Here is a 15977-nt window from a genome sequence, read left to right as displayed (position 1 = left end):
ATATTCATTCTAAAAAATTTCCTATTCAAATATATGCAATTGAAGGCCAAATTGAAGTGGAAGTTTCGGTTGCGTTTTAAGAACCACATTGTGTTATCTACGTGATAAATTCAAACCGGACGATTTCAATCGAAACCGTCATATGCATTCAAGTGCGCGTTTCTTATCTCCCTTGGATATTATGTCATTTTTTAGCAATATAGTCTGTCGCTGCGAATTGTTTTCGCGCATTTCGAACAAGGACTTGTAAGCACTATCCAAGCATAGGTTAATCATGGAAGTTGAAAAAGCCCTGACGGAGTTGGGAAAATATAGTCGATGGCAGTTGGAGAGATCCACATCGATGTGTATATTCTGTTATATGGCAGTAGCATTTCATTCCTTCACAATAGTTTTTATCGGTAAGTTGGAAATAACTGTATAGCCTACATTAATTAGTGCCGTTTCTTCCAAAAACGATATGAATAATGTCTAGGGTTTTACAGAGGAACCTTAAATTTGAGACTTCGAACGAAGGAAAACGAATATGGTGGTTTCATGACTGTATATCTTTATTGATAACTTAAAAATCGTACGGGCAATTTCGATAGCCAATTTCTAGTTTGGTGATAAGATATTAAAATGACTTTTGCCACATGATAATAATTTACAATTTACAATGTTTACGAATCTTAGGTTGGACACCACCTCATCATTGTAAAGTCCCATCTTATATTGCCACCAACATCACATGGAATCATACCCGGACATCTGCAACGCCTACCGGTACGACTTCTTCGGACGAGTGCCACATACTCTTGTCCAACAATGACAAAATTGGCTGTAAATACGGCCAGGTTTATGACGCCAACGGATATACGAGTATAGTCACCGAGGTAAAGATATATGGAAGCATCATGGGGTGCTAAGTTCATTTTTCTAATCTTAAAAAACCAATGAAGAGTCAATATTTGCTCTCTTCATGTTGTCGATGTCACATGGCGATAACCAACATGTCGATCAAAATATGAGTGAATACTATCTTATGAATAATCTATGGCACTTTCAAATCATCATAGACGTCGTATGAGCACATTTCGAATGACAAAGATTGCGTTCCCATCGAAAAGATTGTCATTGTTCTAATTTCATTCGAACGAGAAAAAAACATATTTTTCTCCATGTCACCTCGAGCTCCGTATGTCCACAAGAAAAAAAAAACGACATTAATGTACATTAATCCGCATGATATTGATATGAATACGTATCATTATTTTGGTTCGCGCCAATAGAGTGCAGTCGTTTGTGCTGATGTCGACGGTGCTTTTCACCAACATCTTGTCTCGCCTTATTTTCTCCGTTGAAAAATACGTTTTTCTTGGTTTTTCAGTTTGATCTAGTTTGCGACCGATCTCATCTTCCTGCTTTGAGTCAGTCGGTATACTATGGCGGGGTACTGACCGGAAGTTTGATTTTCCCGATCATCTCCGACATGTTCGGTCGAAAGCCGACCGCCATAGTAACCATGTGTCTGACAGGCATTGCTGCACTTTGTATGGTATCTGCGAAGAGTATTATTCCTTTTATAATAACCAGGTTCTTTGTGGGCACCTTCATGCAAGTATGTACTATAAATATTTGTAGAGTATCCGTGTAAACCGGGTTAAGAATAATTAACGAGACGAGTAGTACTATATAGGTTAACTATACATTTGACGCACGAGCTTTCGCTACTAATGTGTAGAAGCTTCATCAGGTGAATGAGTGACTCACCTCATTCACCTGATGAAGCTTCTACACATTGGTAGCGAAAGCTCGTGCGTCAAATAAATAGTTAACCTATATAGTACTACTCGTCTCGTTATTTGTGCTAAAATATGATATTCTACTAACTTTGATCATTCGTCAGAAATATTCGGCCGTGCTATTACGGGTATGGGTCCGAATCTGAGCTCTTGCGTGAGGATTCATTTCAGAACAAACCGATTTGGAAGGAACTTATCGTTACCATTGTGATACCTAAGTTATCAACGATAGATTGAATTGCTATTTGAGTTTTTTATCATACCTGTCTTCTAACAGGGGGACCCTGTTAAAATTTGGACCTCGGCAAAACCCGTGTAGCGCATTGTAAATAAACGTAATCTGTATTAGCCTCAGAAACCCTTTTAATATATTCCATAATGGCTCTGAAATTATTTTTTTTTTCAAATTCCAGGGTAGTGTGATAAGCCAATACACGTTGAATGCTGAATTATTTCCATCCAAACAGCGAGCATTCGCTACTTGTTACATGTATATTTTCTGGTCAGTGTGGATGACGCTGTTTGCGCTGGTCGGCTATCTGCTCATGGACTGGCGCCACATTGCAGTCGTCATCGGCTGTGTCAGCTTCCTGTCGCTCGCAGGTATATGGTACGTACATATATATATATAACTAACGTTTGCAAAAAAACTACGTCTTCAGAACAAAACTCCAGCCCCATCGTCTATCAAACGCTGAAGAACGAAACCATAATTCATTGTAAAAAAAATGTAATAGAAGTTCTAGCATTTTGAGGTGACCCGCTAGCGCCGGCTACGGTGTTCCCGATCTTCGCCCGTTCCTTCCTCTTACATCTTAGAACATTTCACAAGTTAAGTTTTCTTGTACATTGAACTTAACCAAACGCCACAGAAAATAAAAGCAAACCATTATGATGTAGTTGTCGCCGTGCGGGTGACCTTCATGTATAACATTTCAAAAGGTTCCACGAACTTTCTTGTTTATTTTTGAAAATGTTTGACGTATATGTACATTTTTTCCTCATTTCTAATCAGTTTAATGAAAGAATCCATCCCGTGGTTAGTGGCGAACGGCAAGGGTAAAGAGGCGGTCGCATTGTTGCGAATAGCCGCGAAACGAAACGGTTCGGAATTTTCGGAAGGTGCTCTCGATGACGTACGCAAAACGGCAGCGCGCGCAAAATTTATCGGGGATCAAACCGATGACGTAATGACACAGCGCAGTTTCCTCGGCGCGTTGCGCAATCGTTTCAGCGCAATTAGAGGCACGATTAAACAACATTTACCCACTCAAAAAACTAAACTAGGTGATGCCGATGTGGGCGTTATGGAAATTATGCGACATCGAAAACTACGTCTTTGGACAATACTTGTTGTTTTGATGTGGTAAGTTCTAAGCTCGTTTCGTTGCGCACCCGTTTGGCAAACGAGTCAATTATCATTCGAAAGAAATAAATTTCTAAACGTCAATCGACAATCACCATACCGAGTTCACAACTATATGCCGCTTACTTTACTTGCCTTTCAGGATGAGTACCAATATCACATATTACGGGCTAACGTTGAGTTCGACGGCGTTCGTTGGGAATCGCTTTTTGAATTTCTTTCTTTCCGGAGTTGTCGAATTTCCTGCCTATTTATTCATGATGTTCATACTCGGAAAGTACGTATAGTGCACACAGAAAACGATCCACATCGGAGACAATTCCATGTTCAAATAGTTCGTGATGTAGCATACATAAAACTTTTCACATTTTCATTAACGACGTTTGGTGTTTCGGTAATGAATTGTAAATATTATCATAATTCGTGTGCAATAGACGTTTAGAAATTACGATCAGGCCGACACTTGCAAACAAACTAACATTGAGTGAAGAGCGGGCGGAGGACACCTCTTCTCCAACCTCCCGATTTTAATGGGAAAAACAATAGCGATCCTCTAATAATAATCCTATAACCGTTTGACTAAAAAATAATGTTTTTCTAGGATCGGACGACGCTATTCGGTGTTACTCTCATACTTTTGCACTGCAGTATTTCTCATCGCTAGTAACGTAATCCCTAAACAAGGTAAGAAACCAACCTTACATGTAACATTGCTCGAATATTTTGTTCTTAATTGTATTCTTCTTTGAATTGAAAATGCAAAAAATGAAATCTATATAGAAATCCCAACAAGGAACACAAAATACTTCGTTTCACGCGTATGCAACTGATCCGATATTTGGCTTCCTCGCCCATCAGTAAACTTTGAAAAAGGGTTTTCATCAAAAATCATTTCATGCTGGTAATGGTAATAATGCGATAATTCTGTCACTTTCTTCTAATCATTATTTTCAAAAGCTAATGGTGTAAATCTTGTGCCGTTGATTATGACGTTGAACGCGATTGGAAAATTTTTCATTTCAACTGCATACGGCGTCCTCTATGTGCTGACCAGTGAACTATATCCAACTAATTTTAGGTAAAGAATAATAATATGTAACAACTAACGTTGTTTTTCCAAATAAATGAAGTGCTCCCGGTAATCTCTATTCCGGGTTGAGAAAAGTCACTCATGTTTGTATTCCACCTAAATTGAGACGCTAAAACATTAGAACAAGTAATAATCGCAAGAGAAGTGGCTAGAATAGAAAGAATCTGTGGAAAAATAATCTGATTCATTTTCATTTTCATTTTAGGGCTCGTGGAATGGGTATAACTTCAATATTCGCACGATTCGGTGCCATGTTGTCTCCGTTCTGCGAGGTTCTTGCTCGGTATTCGCCTGTCGCACTCGGACTCGCACTCGGCGCCGTGTCCATTATGAACGGAATCCTCGTTTTACCGTTACCCGAAACGAATAACCAACCGATGCCCGAAACTATGGAGGACATCGATAATTTGGCGCGAAAGTCGACCACTTTTAAAAACTGTTTTCGAATAAATATCGAATCTCAAAATGCGACGAAACGTCCCGTCAGCGCAAACGTATCCGGCGATGATATTACGACCGAAACCCCGATGCTCTGATGAAATATCGCAATATCTTTTCGATGACTTTACGACGGCTGGTTTCGCTGCGGAGAATTTTGTAGTTTCACAATGCAAGTATATTGTTAGAGGATTTTCTTATATATTGATAGTTTTTGAAATAAGATTAGGATTATTGTCGGGAGAGATCATTCTTAATAAAATCTAATCCTTTTAAATAGTTTTGTTGTCTTGTCCTTTGTGAACAAAACGAGAATTCCAGTTTTCTCCAACCGTAAATCAAAAGAAATTTTTCATTTCCATCGAGCCATATAACGCCATCTGGTGTTCGGTTTTGAAATCAACCACATTTTTCCCTGGCTGCTATTGGATGTACGTAGTACGCGACCTGGTACAATATACATGTATACAATTCAAAAAAAGCTGGTAGTTATGTCAGACTGTGTATGGCTTTTAAATCAAACACATGGCGCATTCAACAACAGGTTTTCAACAACAAAAACGTCCTCAATTTATATCAAAGTTGATATTGTAGTCATAGTCACCGTGTTCGGTAATGAAATAAACTGCCCGATTTTTTGCCCTCAAACGAATATTCTTTGTGACCTGACTCAATGTAATTCACCCCCACCTACATACGTACATAATGGTCTGATTGTATGTGCTTTAAAATCTAAAGCGTCCGCGCAATCAAACTTCTGATTAATATTCTATAGATTCGCTCTCTCCATTTTCATTATTCTTGATTATTTGATATCGATTTATATAAAATTTCCTGTTCTCACGTGATCGATATAGATAGACTTGTATACCACTACGAACGATACAGACACACACGGTGCCTACCATGATTATACACCGCATGAAGAGCTTCACGCCGGCTACGCCCTTGGTGTACGCTGTATCATTAATTATATTCGGCATCATTTTACCTGGATCTAATGGTTATTGTTTACCGACTAACACGACCTGTTGGCCATCGGATAGTGTCCGCAAAGCTTTTGAAGCGAGCTTGGACGGGTCATTTTTCTTACCCGGATCGCCAGGTTACAACGAAGCGAAATATGTCAAAAACTGGGCGTATATCACCACACCAGCTCTCGTCGTGTCAGCTAAAAGTGTGGGTAAGTCAAATATGGTGTAACACAGACGTATAGTTCTTTTTGGAAATCTGCCATTAAAAAGCAAATTCTCCAGTAAACCCACCTTTCAAAAAAGCTGATTTGGTATTTCGTACATATACAACCTTTCTTCAATTAGCATAACTTATTTTCAATCAATATTGCTATCGTCATCAGCAAACTGAAAGGTGATCAGAAGGCGGCGTCGCGAATATTTCACTGTTAATTGTCTTTTCAGCCGATGTTCAGAAGAGTATCCAATTCGGTCGCAAATTCAACCTGTCAATGTCGTTTTTATCCTCGGGACACGACTACATCGGGCGAAATACGGGCGAATACACTTTAATGGTCAGAATGAACGAATTGAATAAAATGACCGTATTCCCGAACGATAGTAATTCTCCAACAGGATCGTCGATGATCGCCGAAACTGGTGCCAACTGGGGAAGCGTGTACAAGGAAGTGGATAAATACAACAAAGTGGCAGTCGGCGGCGCTGCCCATACTGTCGCTATGGGTGGCTGGTTTCTGGGAGGTGGACACAGCCCGCTCAGTCGCAAACTAGGGCTGGGTGTCGATCAAATTCTATCGTTCGCTGTCGTTCTACCAGATGGCGAAATAGCTAATGTTTCTGCGACAGGTAATGCTGTTAAAGAAGATCACTCATCACCGAACGGGAAATAAATTATTCATTTTGCGAAAAATGAATAGAATGTCTATGTCATCTCTCTTAAAGCACTCCTGATATACCGAATCTTTTTATTTTTCAGGGATAGTTTATTCTAACGGAACGAAATTACCCAATTCTACTGATCTTTTCTGGGCACTGCGCGGTGGAGGAGGTGGTGCGTTAGCCATCGTAACTAGTTTCCACTTCAAACTTCACACGCCCCCTGCTGGCGGCTTTGTTACATTATTCCTCGCTTTTCCTTGGTATCACGGCTATTTTGGAAGCATCGGCGATGTAGTATTAGACACCTGGAACAAACTCCTAGCTGATTATCTCAACGAGAACTGGGGTGGCTACGTCATTATTACTCACGTGACCTATAAAGACCCTACTCTGAAGATTCCGGTGAAAGGAAACATCCTTTTATCATTAGTTCACTGGGGTCCTTGGAGCGAAGCTATAAATTCTATCAAGCCCCTCTTAGATTTCCATCCAGAGTGGAGATGGTTGGATATGAAAAATAAGACCTCGTTTTGGGAGTATACCAAGGAAAATAAAGACGACTTGAATGGCAACAGTTACATCGTTAATCGCTTGATACAACCGTCAGATTTACGTGGAACCGGAGCCGGACAAAAAGGAATATCTAATTTGGCTTCAGCTTTTAAAAAGGAATTTGACGAAGATCCAGATTTGCCGGAAAGTCGTTTTTTCTTGTGTACTGGAACTTCACTTGGTAGTAAGTATTTAGTGCAAAACCCGTACGTTTTCAAGCCGCATTAGTCGGGAATACTGAATCTCAGAGTGACATCTGTTCTTTTTCTTTAATAGAAAAGACAACGGAACCAAGCGCAGACGCGACGGCAATCGGTCCCAGTTTCCGAACGGCATTGATGTCCCTATCGTGCGGGACAGGTTGGAAGGAAGACAAAGATAAGGAGTGGATGAAAGGAGTAATGAAGGTAGGTAATGATGAAAATTCGCATTCGGATGAGACCCGTGTTGAAGATTAAATACGTTGAGTCATGAATAATGTTTTACCATGATTCAATTTCGGTTTTATTTTCAGAATTTTGCCGACAAGTTGTACAAGTTGGACGGAGGTGTGTATTACAACGAACCGGATTCGGATTTAAAGGACTGGAAAACTCTATACTGGGGATCGAACTATCTGAGGCTACACGAAATAAAGAAGAAATACGACGCGACTAATTTCCTCACTTGCCTGCACTGTATCGGTTACAGTAAAGCGTCACTGGGCTCCTATGTTGTGAGCAAGTTACTGATGACTGTGACAACCATTGTTACTGTCATAACTTTATACATTGCTTAAATCATTAATCCTGTTCCATAGTCAAGGATTAGATTTAAGACCAGTCTAAGATCATCTAAGTTCTATATAGCCAATCTAACAACCTATGACCAATCTAAAGATTTAAGACCACTTTTCTACTTAAGTCTCGTCTATGGAACCGTCCCTCTTATCAATTCTATGCTTATTTCTATGCCTGATTAGCAAGTACACGTAGAAGCCTTTCATTGGCCTTGTACTTATTGTTCTTTTTTAAATCTGATGTTGTTAAGTTTGCCATATTCTATTTTTTATCACTATGTATCTTATTTTTAAGATGCTCAAAACTCGAATATCATCGACAATATTCTCTGGTTTATGCTGAGAATGTAAACATACGTCGCACTAGATAATCATAAACGTATCTCAATTTATCGCGAGTTGAATACTGATTAATCATAGGCATTTATCTAAATTATACACGATGATTGATAAATATGACTTTTTTCTATCAGTTTTGTCTTTTTTAAAGTTAATCAGCTACAGAATTATTGATCGCGTATCTGTATTTCTGTTCACTTGCGTAATCTTTCGGTAAAAAAAACAAAACGTTGCTCTACGAACCTCACACTGCTTGTATTAATTATATGCATCTCGAATCAAACTGCTTGTGATATGGAAGAAACTGTACGTCATACTTCCTTCGTTGATGCCTACGATCTTCTGATATGCAAAAAATAAACTACCATGCTACTTGGAACAAGTTATTGTTATTCAACTGATATTTGGCCAATCATCAGCATGCCATGGTTAAAATTCTACAAATACCAGCTGACGGACCTGTCGAGAAACGACTGTATAACACACGCGTATCTTTTCATCCGGCTTTTGATTGGCCTTTCACTCTATCATCCGGTTGAATTTCGATGTGTCACTGCCTTCGATCCCACCACTTTTTTGACCGTTGCAATGTGAAGAAAATCACTCCGTTTCTATATGATAATTATGTATTGATATACATATGGTAAATATTCAAATCGGTATATACATGTATTTCAAATTTTGATGATCCAATTGCTTCATTTTTCAAATCATATCGAATTCCATCAATTCAATTTTTAAAGATTCTTATCATAATCCCAAAGAGAAGTACTGCCAATAGTATTCCCGTGTTATATGTTGACACCTGTCCACCGTTGCCTAATTTTCCGTTGCAGCATTCCAACGTGATGTTCGGGACCTCCCTCAATGCGCGGAGGACAATGCTCAGCAAACAGACACGTCCGTATAACAGCTGTTTGTTTACTCTTAGTAGTGAATTTTACCTTCTACAATTCAAAAATATATCGAGGTTATTGACGTTTCATTAATGACGTATTATTGATGGGTTATTGACGTAGATTTGGTCTAGCAAAAAGTAACAATTTGCTGGAGTATTGATTGGTTGAGAAATGCCACCACGCATGTTTGTATTCTACCTAAATTGAGACGCTAAAATATTATAACAAGTAATAATCGCAAGAGAAGTGGCTAGAATAGAAAGAATCTGTGGAAAAATAGACTGATAATTTGGTTTTCATTTTAGGGCTCGTGGAATGGGTATAACTTCAATATTCGCACGATTCGGTGCCATGTTGTCTCCGTTCTGCGAGGTTCTTGCTCGGTACTCGTCAGTCGCACTCGGACTCGTGCTCGGTGCCGCGTCCATTATGAACGGCATCCTCGTTTTACCGTTACCCGAAACGAATAACCAACCGATGCCCGAAACTATGGAGGACATCGATAATTTGGCGCGAAAGTCGACCACTTTTAAAAACTGTTTTCCAACAAATATCGAATCTCAAGTGGCGAAACGTCCCGTCAGCGCAAACGTATCCGGCGATGATATTACGACCGAAACCCCGATGCTCTGATGAAATCGCAATATCTTTTCGATGACTTTACGACGGCTGGTTTGGCTGCGGAGAATTTTGTAGTTTCGCAATGCAAGAATATTGTTAGAGGATTTTCTTATATATTGATAGTTTTTGAAATAAGATTAGGATTATTGTCACGAGAGATCATTCTTAATAAAATCTTATTCTTTTAAATAGTTTTGTTGTCTTGTCCTTTGTGAAAAAAAAACGAGAATTCCAGTTTTCTCGAACCGTAAATCAAAAGAAATTTTTCATTTCCATCGAGCCATATAACGCCATCTGGTGTTCGGTTTTGAAATCAACCACATTTTTCCCCTGGCTGCTATTGGATGTACGTAGTGCGCGACCTGGTACAATTTACGTATAAACATATATATGTATATACATATATACAATTCAAAAGAAGCTTGTAGTTATGTCAGACTGTGTATGGCTTTTAAATCAAACACATGGTGCATTCAACAACAGGTTTTCAACAACAAAAACGTCTTCACTTTATATCAAAGTTGATATTGTAGTCAGTCACCGTGTTCGGTAATGAAATAAACTGCCCCATTTTTGCCCTCAAACGAATATTCTTTGTGACCTGACTCGATGTAATTCACCCCCACCTACATACGTACATAATGATCTGATTGTATGTGCTTTAAAATCTAAACTTTTTATAAATATCCTATACATACCTATACATATATACATGTTCATTATTTTTGATTATTTGATATAGATTTATATAAAATGTCCTTTCCTCACGTGATCGATATAGATAGACTTGTATACCACTACGAACGATACAGACACACGCGGTGCATACCATGATTATACACCGCATGAAGAGCTTCACGCCGGCTACGCCCTTAGTGTACGCTGTATCATCAATTATATTGGGCATCATTTTACCTGGAATTAATGGTTATTGTTTACCGACTAACACGACCTGTTGGCCATCGGATAGTGTCCGCAAAGCTTTTGAAGCGAGCTTGGATGGGTCATCATTCTTACCCGGATCGCCAGGTTACAACGAAGCGAAATATGTCAAAAACTGGGCGTATATCACCACACCAGCTCTCGTCGTGTCAGCTAAAAGTGTGGGTAAGTCAAATATGGTGTAACACAGACGTATAGTTCTTTTTGGAAATCTACTATTAAAAAGCAAATTCTCCAGTAAACCCACCTTTCAAAAAAGCTGATTTGGTATTTCGTACATATACAACCTTTCTTCAATTAGCATAACTTATTTTCAATCAATATTGCTATCGTCATCAGCAAACTGAAAGGTGATCAGAAGGCGGCGTCGCGAATATTTCACTGTTAATTGTCTTTTCAGCCGATGTTCAGAAGAGTATCCAATTCGGTCGCAAATTCAACCTGTCAATGTCGTTTTTATCCTCGGGACACGACTACATCGGGCGAAATACGGGCGAATACACTTTAATGGTCAGAATGAACGAATTGAATAAAATGACCGTATTCCCGAACGATAGTAATTCTCCGACAGGATCGTCGATGATCGCCGAAACTGGTGCCAACTGGGGAAGCGTGTACAAGGAAGTGGATAAATACAACAAAGTGGCAGTCGGCGGCGCTGCCCATACTGTCGCTATGGGTGGCTGGTTTCTGGGAGGTGGACACAGCCCGCTCAGTCGCAAACTAGGACTGGGTGTCGATCAAATTCTATCGTTCGCTGTCGTTCTACCAGATGGCGAAATAGCTAATGTTTCTGCGACAGGTAATGCTGTTAAAGAAGATCACTCATCACCGAACGGGAAAATAAATTCTTCATTTTGCGAAAAATGAATAGAATGTCTATGTCATCTCTCTTAAAGCACTCCTAATATAATACCGAAACGCTTTATTTTTCAGGGATAGTTTATTCTAACGGAACGAAATTACCCAATTCTACTGATCTGTTCTGGGCACTGCGCGGTGGGGGAGGTGGTGCGTTAGCCATTGTAACCAGTTTCCACTTCAAACTTCACACGCCCCCTGCTGGCGGCTTTGTTACATTATTCCTCGCTTTTCCTTGGTATCACGGCTATTTTGGAAGCATCGGCGATGTAGTATTAGACACCTGGAACAAACTCCTAGCTGATTATCTCAACGAGAACTGGGGTGGCTACGTCATTATTACTCACGTGACCTATACAGACCCTACTCTGAAGATTCCGGTGAAAGGAAACATCCTTTTATCCTTAGTTCACTGGGGTCCTTGGAGCGAAGCTATAAATTCTATCAAGCCCCTCTTAGATTTCCATCCAGAGTGGAGATGGTTGGATATGAAAAATAAGACCTCGTTTTGGGAGTATACCAAGGAAAATAAAGACGACTTGAATGGCAACAGTTACATCGTTAATCGCTTGATACAACCGTCAGATTTACGTGGAACCGGAGCCGGACAAAAAGGAATATCCAATTTGGCTTCAGCTTTTAAAAAGGAATTTGACGAAGATCCAGATTTGCCGGAAAGTCGTTTTTTCTTGTGTACTGGAACTTCACTTGGTAGTAAGTATTTAGTGCAAAACCCGTACGTTTTCAAGCCGCATAAGTCGGGAATAATGAATCTCAGAGTGACATCTGTTCTTTTTCTTTAATAGAAAAGACAACGGAACCAAGCGCAGACGCGACGGCAATCGGTCCCAGTTTCCGAACGGCATTGATGTCCCTATCGTGCGGGACAGGTTGGAAGGAAGACAAAGATAAGGAGTGGATGAAAGGAGTAATGAAGGTAGGTAATGATGAAAATTCGCATTCGGATGAGACCCGTGTTGAAGATTAAATACGTTGAGTCATGAATAATGTTTTACCATGATTCAATTTCGGTTTTATTTTCAGAATTTTGCCGACAAGTTGTACAAGTTGGACGGGGGTGTGTATTATAACGAACCGGATTCGGATTTAAAGGACTGGAAAACTCTATACTGGGGATCGAACTATCTGAGGCTACACGAAATAAAGAAGAAATACGACGCGACTAATTTCCTCACTTGCCTGCACTGTATCGGTTACAGTAAAGCGTCACTGGGCTCCTATGTTGTGAGCAAGTTACTGATGACTGTGACAACCATTGTTACTGTCATAACTTTATATATTGCTTAAATCCTGCGCTCGGTTCCGGATTCAAGGCTTAGACTTAAGACCAATCTAAGACCATCTAAGTTCTATAGATAGCCAATCTAACAACTTAAGGCCAATCTTATGATTAAAGACCATTTTCTGACTTACGTCTCGACTATGGAACTGGTCCCCATTTTTTTAATTCTATGCTAATTGCTATGCCTAATTAGTAAGTACACGTAGAAGCCTCTCATTGGCCTTGTACTTATTGTTTTTTTTCAAATCCGATGTTGTTAAGTTTGCCATATTTTATTTTATATCACTCTGTATCTTATTTTTATGATGTTGAAAAATCGAATATCATCGACAATATTCTCTGGTTTATGCTGAGAATGTAAACATACGTCGCACTAGATAATCATAAACGTATCTCAATTTATCGCGAGTTGAATACTGATTAATCATAGGCATTTATCTAAATTATACACGATGATTGATAAATATGACTTTTTTTCTATTAGTTTTGTGTTTTTTTAAGTTAATCAGCTACAGAATAATTGATCGCGTATCTGTATTTCTATTCACTTGCGTAATCTTTCGGTAAAAAAAACACGTTGCACCACGAACCTCACACTGCTTGTATTATTGATTATATGCATCTCGAATCAAACTGCTTGTAATATTGACGAAACTATACGTCATTCTTCCTTCGTTGATGCCTACGATCTTCTGATATGCAAAAAAATAAACTGCCGAACTACTTGGAACATGTTATTGTTATTCAACTAATATTGGCAAATCCTCAGTGTGGCCACTTACCTGGAATCAGGGAAAAGTCAGGGAAATTTCTTTAGAAATTTCTTTAATAAAGAGGGAATGTTAGTCAGGAAATTTTGTAAAAAAAAGAACTAAGTCAGGGAAATGTGTAGGGATTGCTGGATCGTGCGATCTGTTTCTTTCTATGTCTTAGATATTCGACTGCGTGTAAAATCGGGGAAATGTCAAATAAAGCGGCTACGACCCTGATCAATGAATTTGAATGTAATAGTGGCGAATGCAACAATGAAAGACAACGTGGAACCGGTAATTGTTTACTGGGTCTGCGCAGCTCATTATTTTACTTTATAACTGACACAGGAATAAAGATGTGACATGCCAGCCAATCCCCAAACGACGGCGAATCGATGAACTCGCATGCTATGGTTAGAATCCTACAAATACCAGCTGACAGACCTGTCGGGAAACGACTGTATAACACACGCTTCCTCGATTTCAGATGGCGATTCCCGCTTTTCATCCGGCTAATACGTTCATTCGTTGAGTTGGCCTTTCACACTTTCATCCAGTTAAATTTCGATGTGTCACTGCCCTCGATCCCGCCACCTTTTTTTGCCATTGCAAAGAGAAGAAAATCACTCGTTTCTTTATCATATTAAGTATGTATTGATATACATATGGTAGTATTCAAATCAGTATATACATGTATTTCAAATTTAAATGATCCAATTGTTTCATTTTTCAAATCATATCGAACTCAATCAATTCAATTTCTAAAGATCCTTATCATAATCCCGAAGAGAAGTACTGCCAATAGTATTCCCGTGTTGTATGTTGACATCTGTCCGCCGTTGCATAATTTTCCGTTGCAGCATTCCAAGGTGATGTTAGCATCGGGACCTCCCTCAATGCGCGGGGGGCAATGCTCGGCAAACAGACACGTCCGTATAACAGCTGTTTGTTTACTCTTAGTAGTGAATTTTACCTTCTACAATTCAAAAATATATCGAAGTTATTGACGTTTCATTAATGACGTATTATTGGTGGATTATTGACGTAAATTTGTAATAATTTGCTGGAGTAATAATTTCTCCAAAAAAAAATCTGTCGCTGAGGAATATTTTCTTGAAAACGTTGAATCATATGTTGACTTTTTTTACTGTTATCGAGAATTTCCAAAGCTAGCGCTTCCTATGAGTGTTTGTGCGTTTGGACGACTGTAAGTCAACACTGGAGTCTGCTGATGCTGCTTGAGCTGCCAGGTTTGACTAGTTTGTTATCTAGCGGAAATTGAAGTCATGTCTAGGCTATGGGGGTGACCACGCCCAAACCTATCTGATTACGTTGTCACGAGCCTCGAGGTACGAGTGACTTAAAAACAAATCACGCATTGAATTGTCGCAATAGTAAAATTACTGAACAAATCTTAGTAAGTGCCCCCAAATGTAATGAAATATCATACAAACCGCGCACATCATTGGTGGCTTCATGGAATTCGGAACAGCTGTATCATTGACGCCTTTTAAACCAAGACCTTTCGATAATGTCGGATGAGGATGGTTGCATTTCTTTATGTGATGCGTATATTCGTCTTTGGTATCGTCGTCGGTAAGGCAGGCGCGATTATTGATAACTGACTTCATGATGATATTGTTTTGAAGGCTTAAGTCTCCGCTCTCTAGATTACCCCACTCGGTTGTTCCGTAACAGGAAAAACAACGTTCACTTGTCACAACGCCTGCAGTGAAAATAGCTTTTAGATATCGGTGATATTCATATATTCTTGATTAAAATTTCTTACCTTCTAATTTTTAAAAGCAAAATGATGTAATGAAAGAATTTCGTCTGCGTTTATCTGAAATATTTCATTTCAACATGGACTAATCAAGACGTGTTACGTAAACATTTTATTGAAAAGTTGATCCTATCAATTTACCGAATTGTTGAAAAAGAACAAGAGATCCACGCATGCGTGTCATATTCTAGAACTGCAACGAGATCTTTCAACGAGGGAAAATGGTCAGAAGAAAACGGGTTAAACTAAACTTACCATACTGGAACAATAGAAGAAACATGAAAAACCATGTCGTATGTTTTATAAACATTGTAATCTGATATTTAGAACTCCTCCGTCGTATATATTTGTGTATCCTGCGAAGCTACGGACGTATGAACGCTGTATGATACGGCGTATCGAGATTATTTTAATTGGAAGAGAAAATGAATTCGATTATCAATATAATAGCCCTTGTATAGTGCTCGTTAGCTGTGCAAAAGTAAAGCGCTTTCCACCTGCAACTGTCGTGTTTTGGGTCAATGCTAAGCGTGCCAATAGACAGAAATTCCGAAATAAAAAATAGTGTCGTTGCCTTGAGGTATTTTCACTTATGTCGCAATCTATTCAAATACGC

The 15977-nt window shown here is 39.2% G+C and overlaps 4 protein-coding genes across 4 annotated transcripts; 3 read left to right on the top strand and 1 right to left on the bottom strand.

The window, feature by feature from the left end:
- Positions 1-239: 239 nt before the first annotated feature.
- Positions 240-4917, top strand: LOC141906729 (organic cation transporter protein-like). The gene is made up of 9 exons (XM_074796034.1): positions 240-401; positions 676-875; positions 1370-1600; positions 2198-2394; positions 2800-3150; positions 3293-3427; positions 3752-3834; positions 4108-4228; positions 4446-4917. Exons 1-9 carry the CDS (start codon positions 275-277, stop codon positions 4774-4776), a joined length of 1776 nt encoding a protein of 591 aa, XP_074652135.1. The 5' UTR covers positions 240-274; the 3' UTR covers positions 4777-4917.
- A 656-nt stretch (positions 4918-5573) lies between these two features.
- LOC141907117 (uncharacterized) lies at positions 5574-8574 on the top strand. Its single transcript, XM_074796689.1, has 5 exons — positions 5574-5861; positions 6097-6498; positions 6629-7267; positions 7360-7490; positions 7598-8574. The coding sequence occupies exons 1-5, from the start codon at positions 5585-5587 to the stop codon at positions 7859-7861; spliced, it is 1713 nt and encodes a 570-aa protein (XP_074652790.1). The 5' UTR covers positions 5574-5584; the 3' UTR covers positions 7862-8574.
- A 1957-nt stretch (positions 8575-10531) lies between these two features.
- Positions 10532-13556, top strand: LOC141907101 (uncharacterized). Its single transcript, XM_074796670.1, has 5 exons — positions 10532-10827; positions 11063-11464; positions 11599-12237; positions 12330-12460; positions 12568-13556. Exons 1-5 carry the CDS (start codon positions 10551-10553, stop codon positions 12829-12831), a joined length of 1713 nt encoding a protein of 570 aa, XP_074652771.1. The 5' UTR covers positions 10532-10550; the 3' UTR covers positions 12832-13556.
- A 740-nt stretch (positions 13557-14296) lies between these two features.
- On the bottom strand, positions 14297-15755 carry LOC141907875 (uncharacterized). Its single transcript, XM_074797630.1, has 3 exons — positions 15617-15755; positions 15033-15304; positions 14297-14554 (listed from the first exon to the last, which is right to left on the bottom strand). The coding sequence occupies exons 1-3, from the start codon at positions 15669-15671 to the stop codon at positions 14333-14335; spliced, it is 549 nt and encodes a 182-aa protein (XP_074653731.1). The 5' UTR covers positions 15672-15755; the 3' UTR covers positions 14297-14332.
- Between the last annotated feature and the right edge of the window lie 222 nt (positions 15756-15977).

The sequence above is a fragment of the Tubulanus polymorphus genome, chromosome 6 (assembly GCF_964204645.1).
Source record: "Tubulanus polymorphus chromosome 6, tnTubPoly1.2, whole genome shotgun sequence".
NCBI lineage: Eukaryota > Metazoa > Nemertea > Palaeonemertea > Tubulaniformes > Tubulanidae > Tubulanus > Tubulanus polymorphus.
This window is presented reverse-complemented; position numbering and strand designations above follow the sequence as displayed.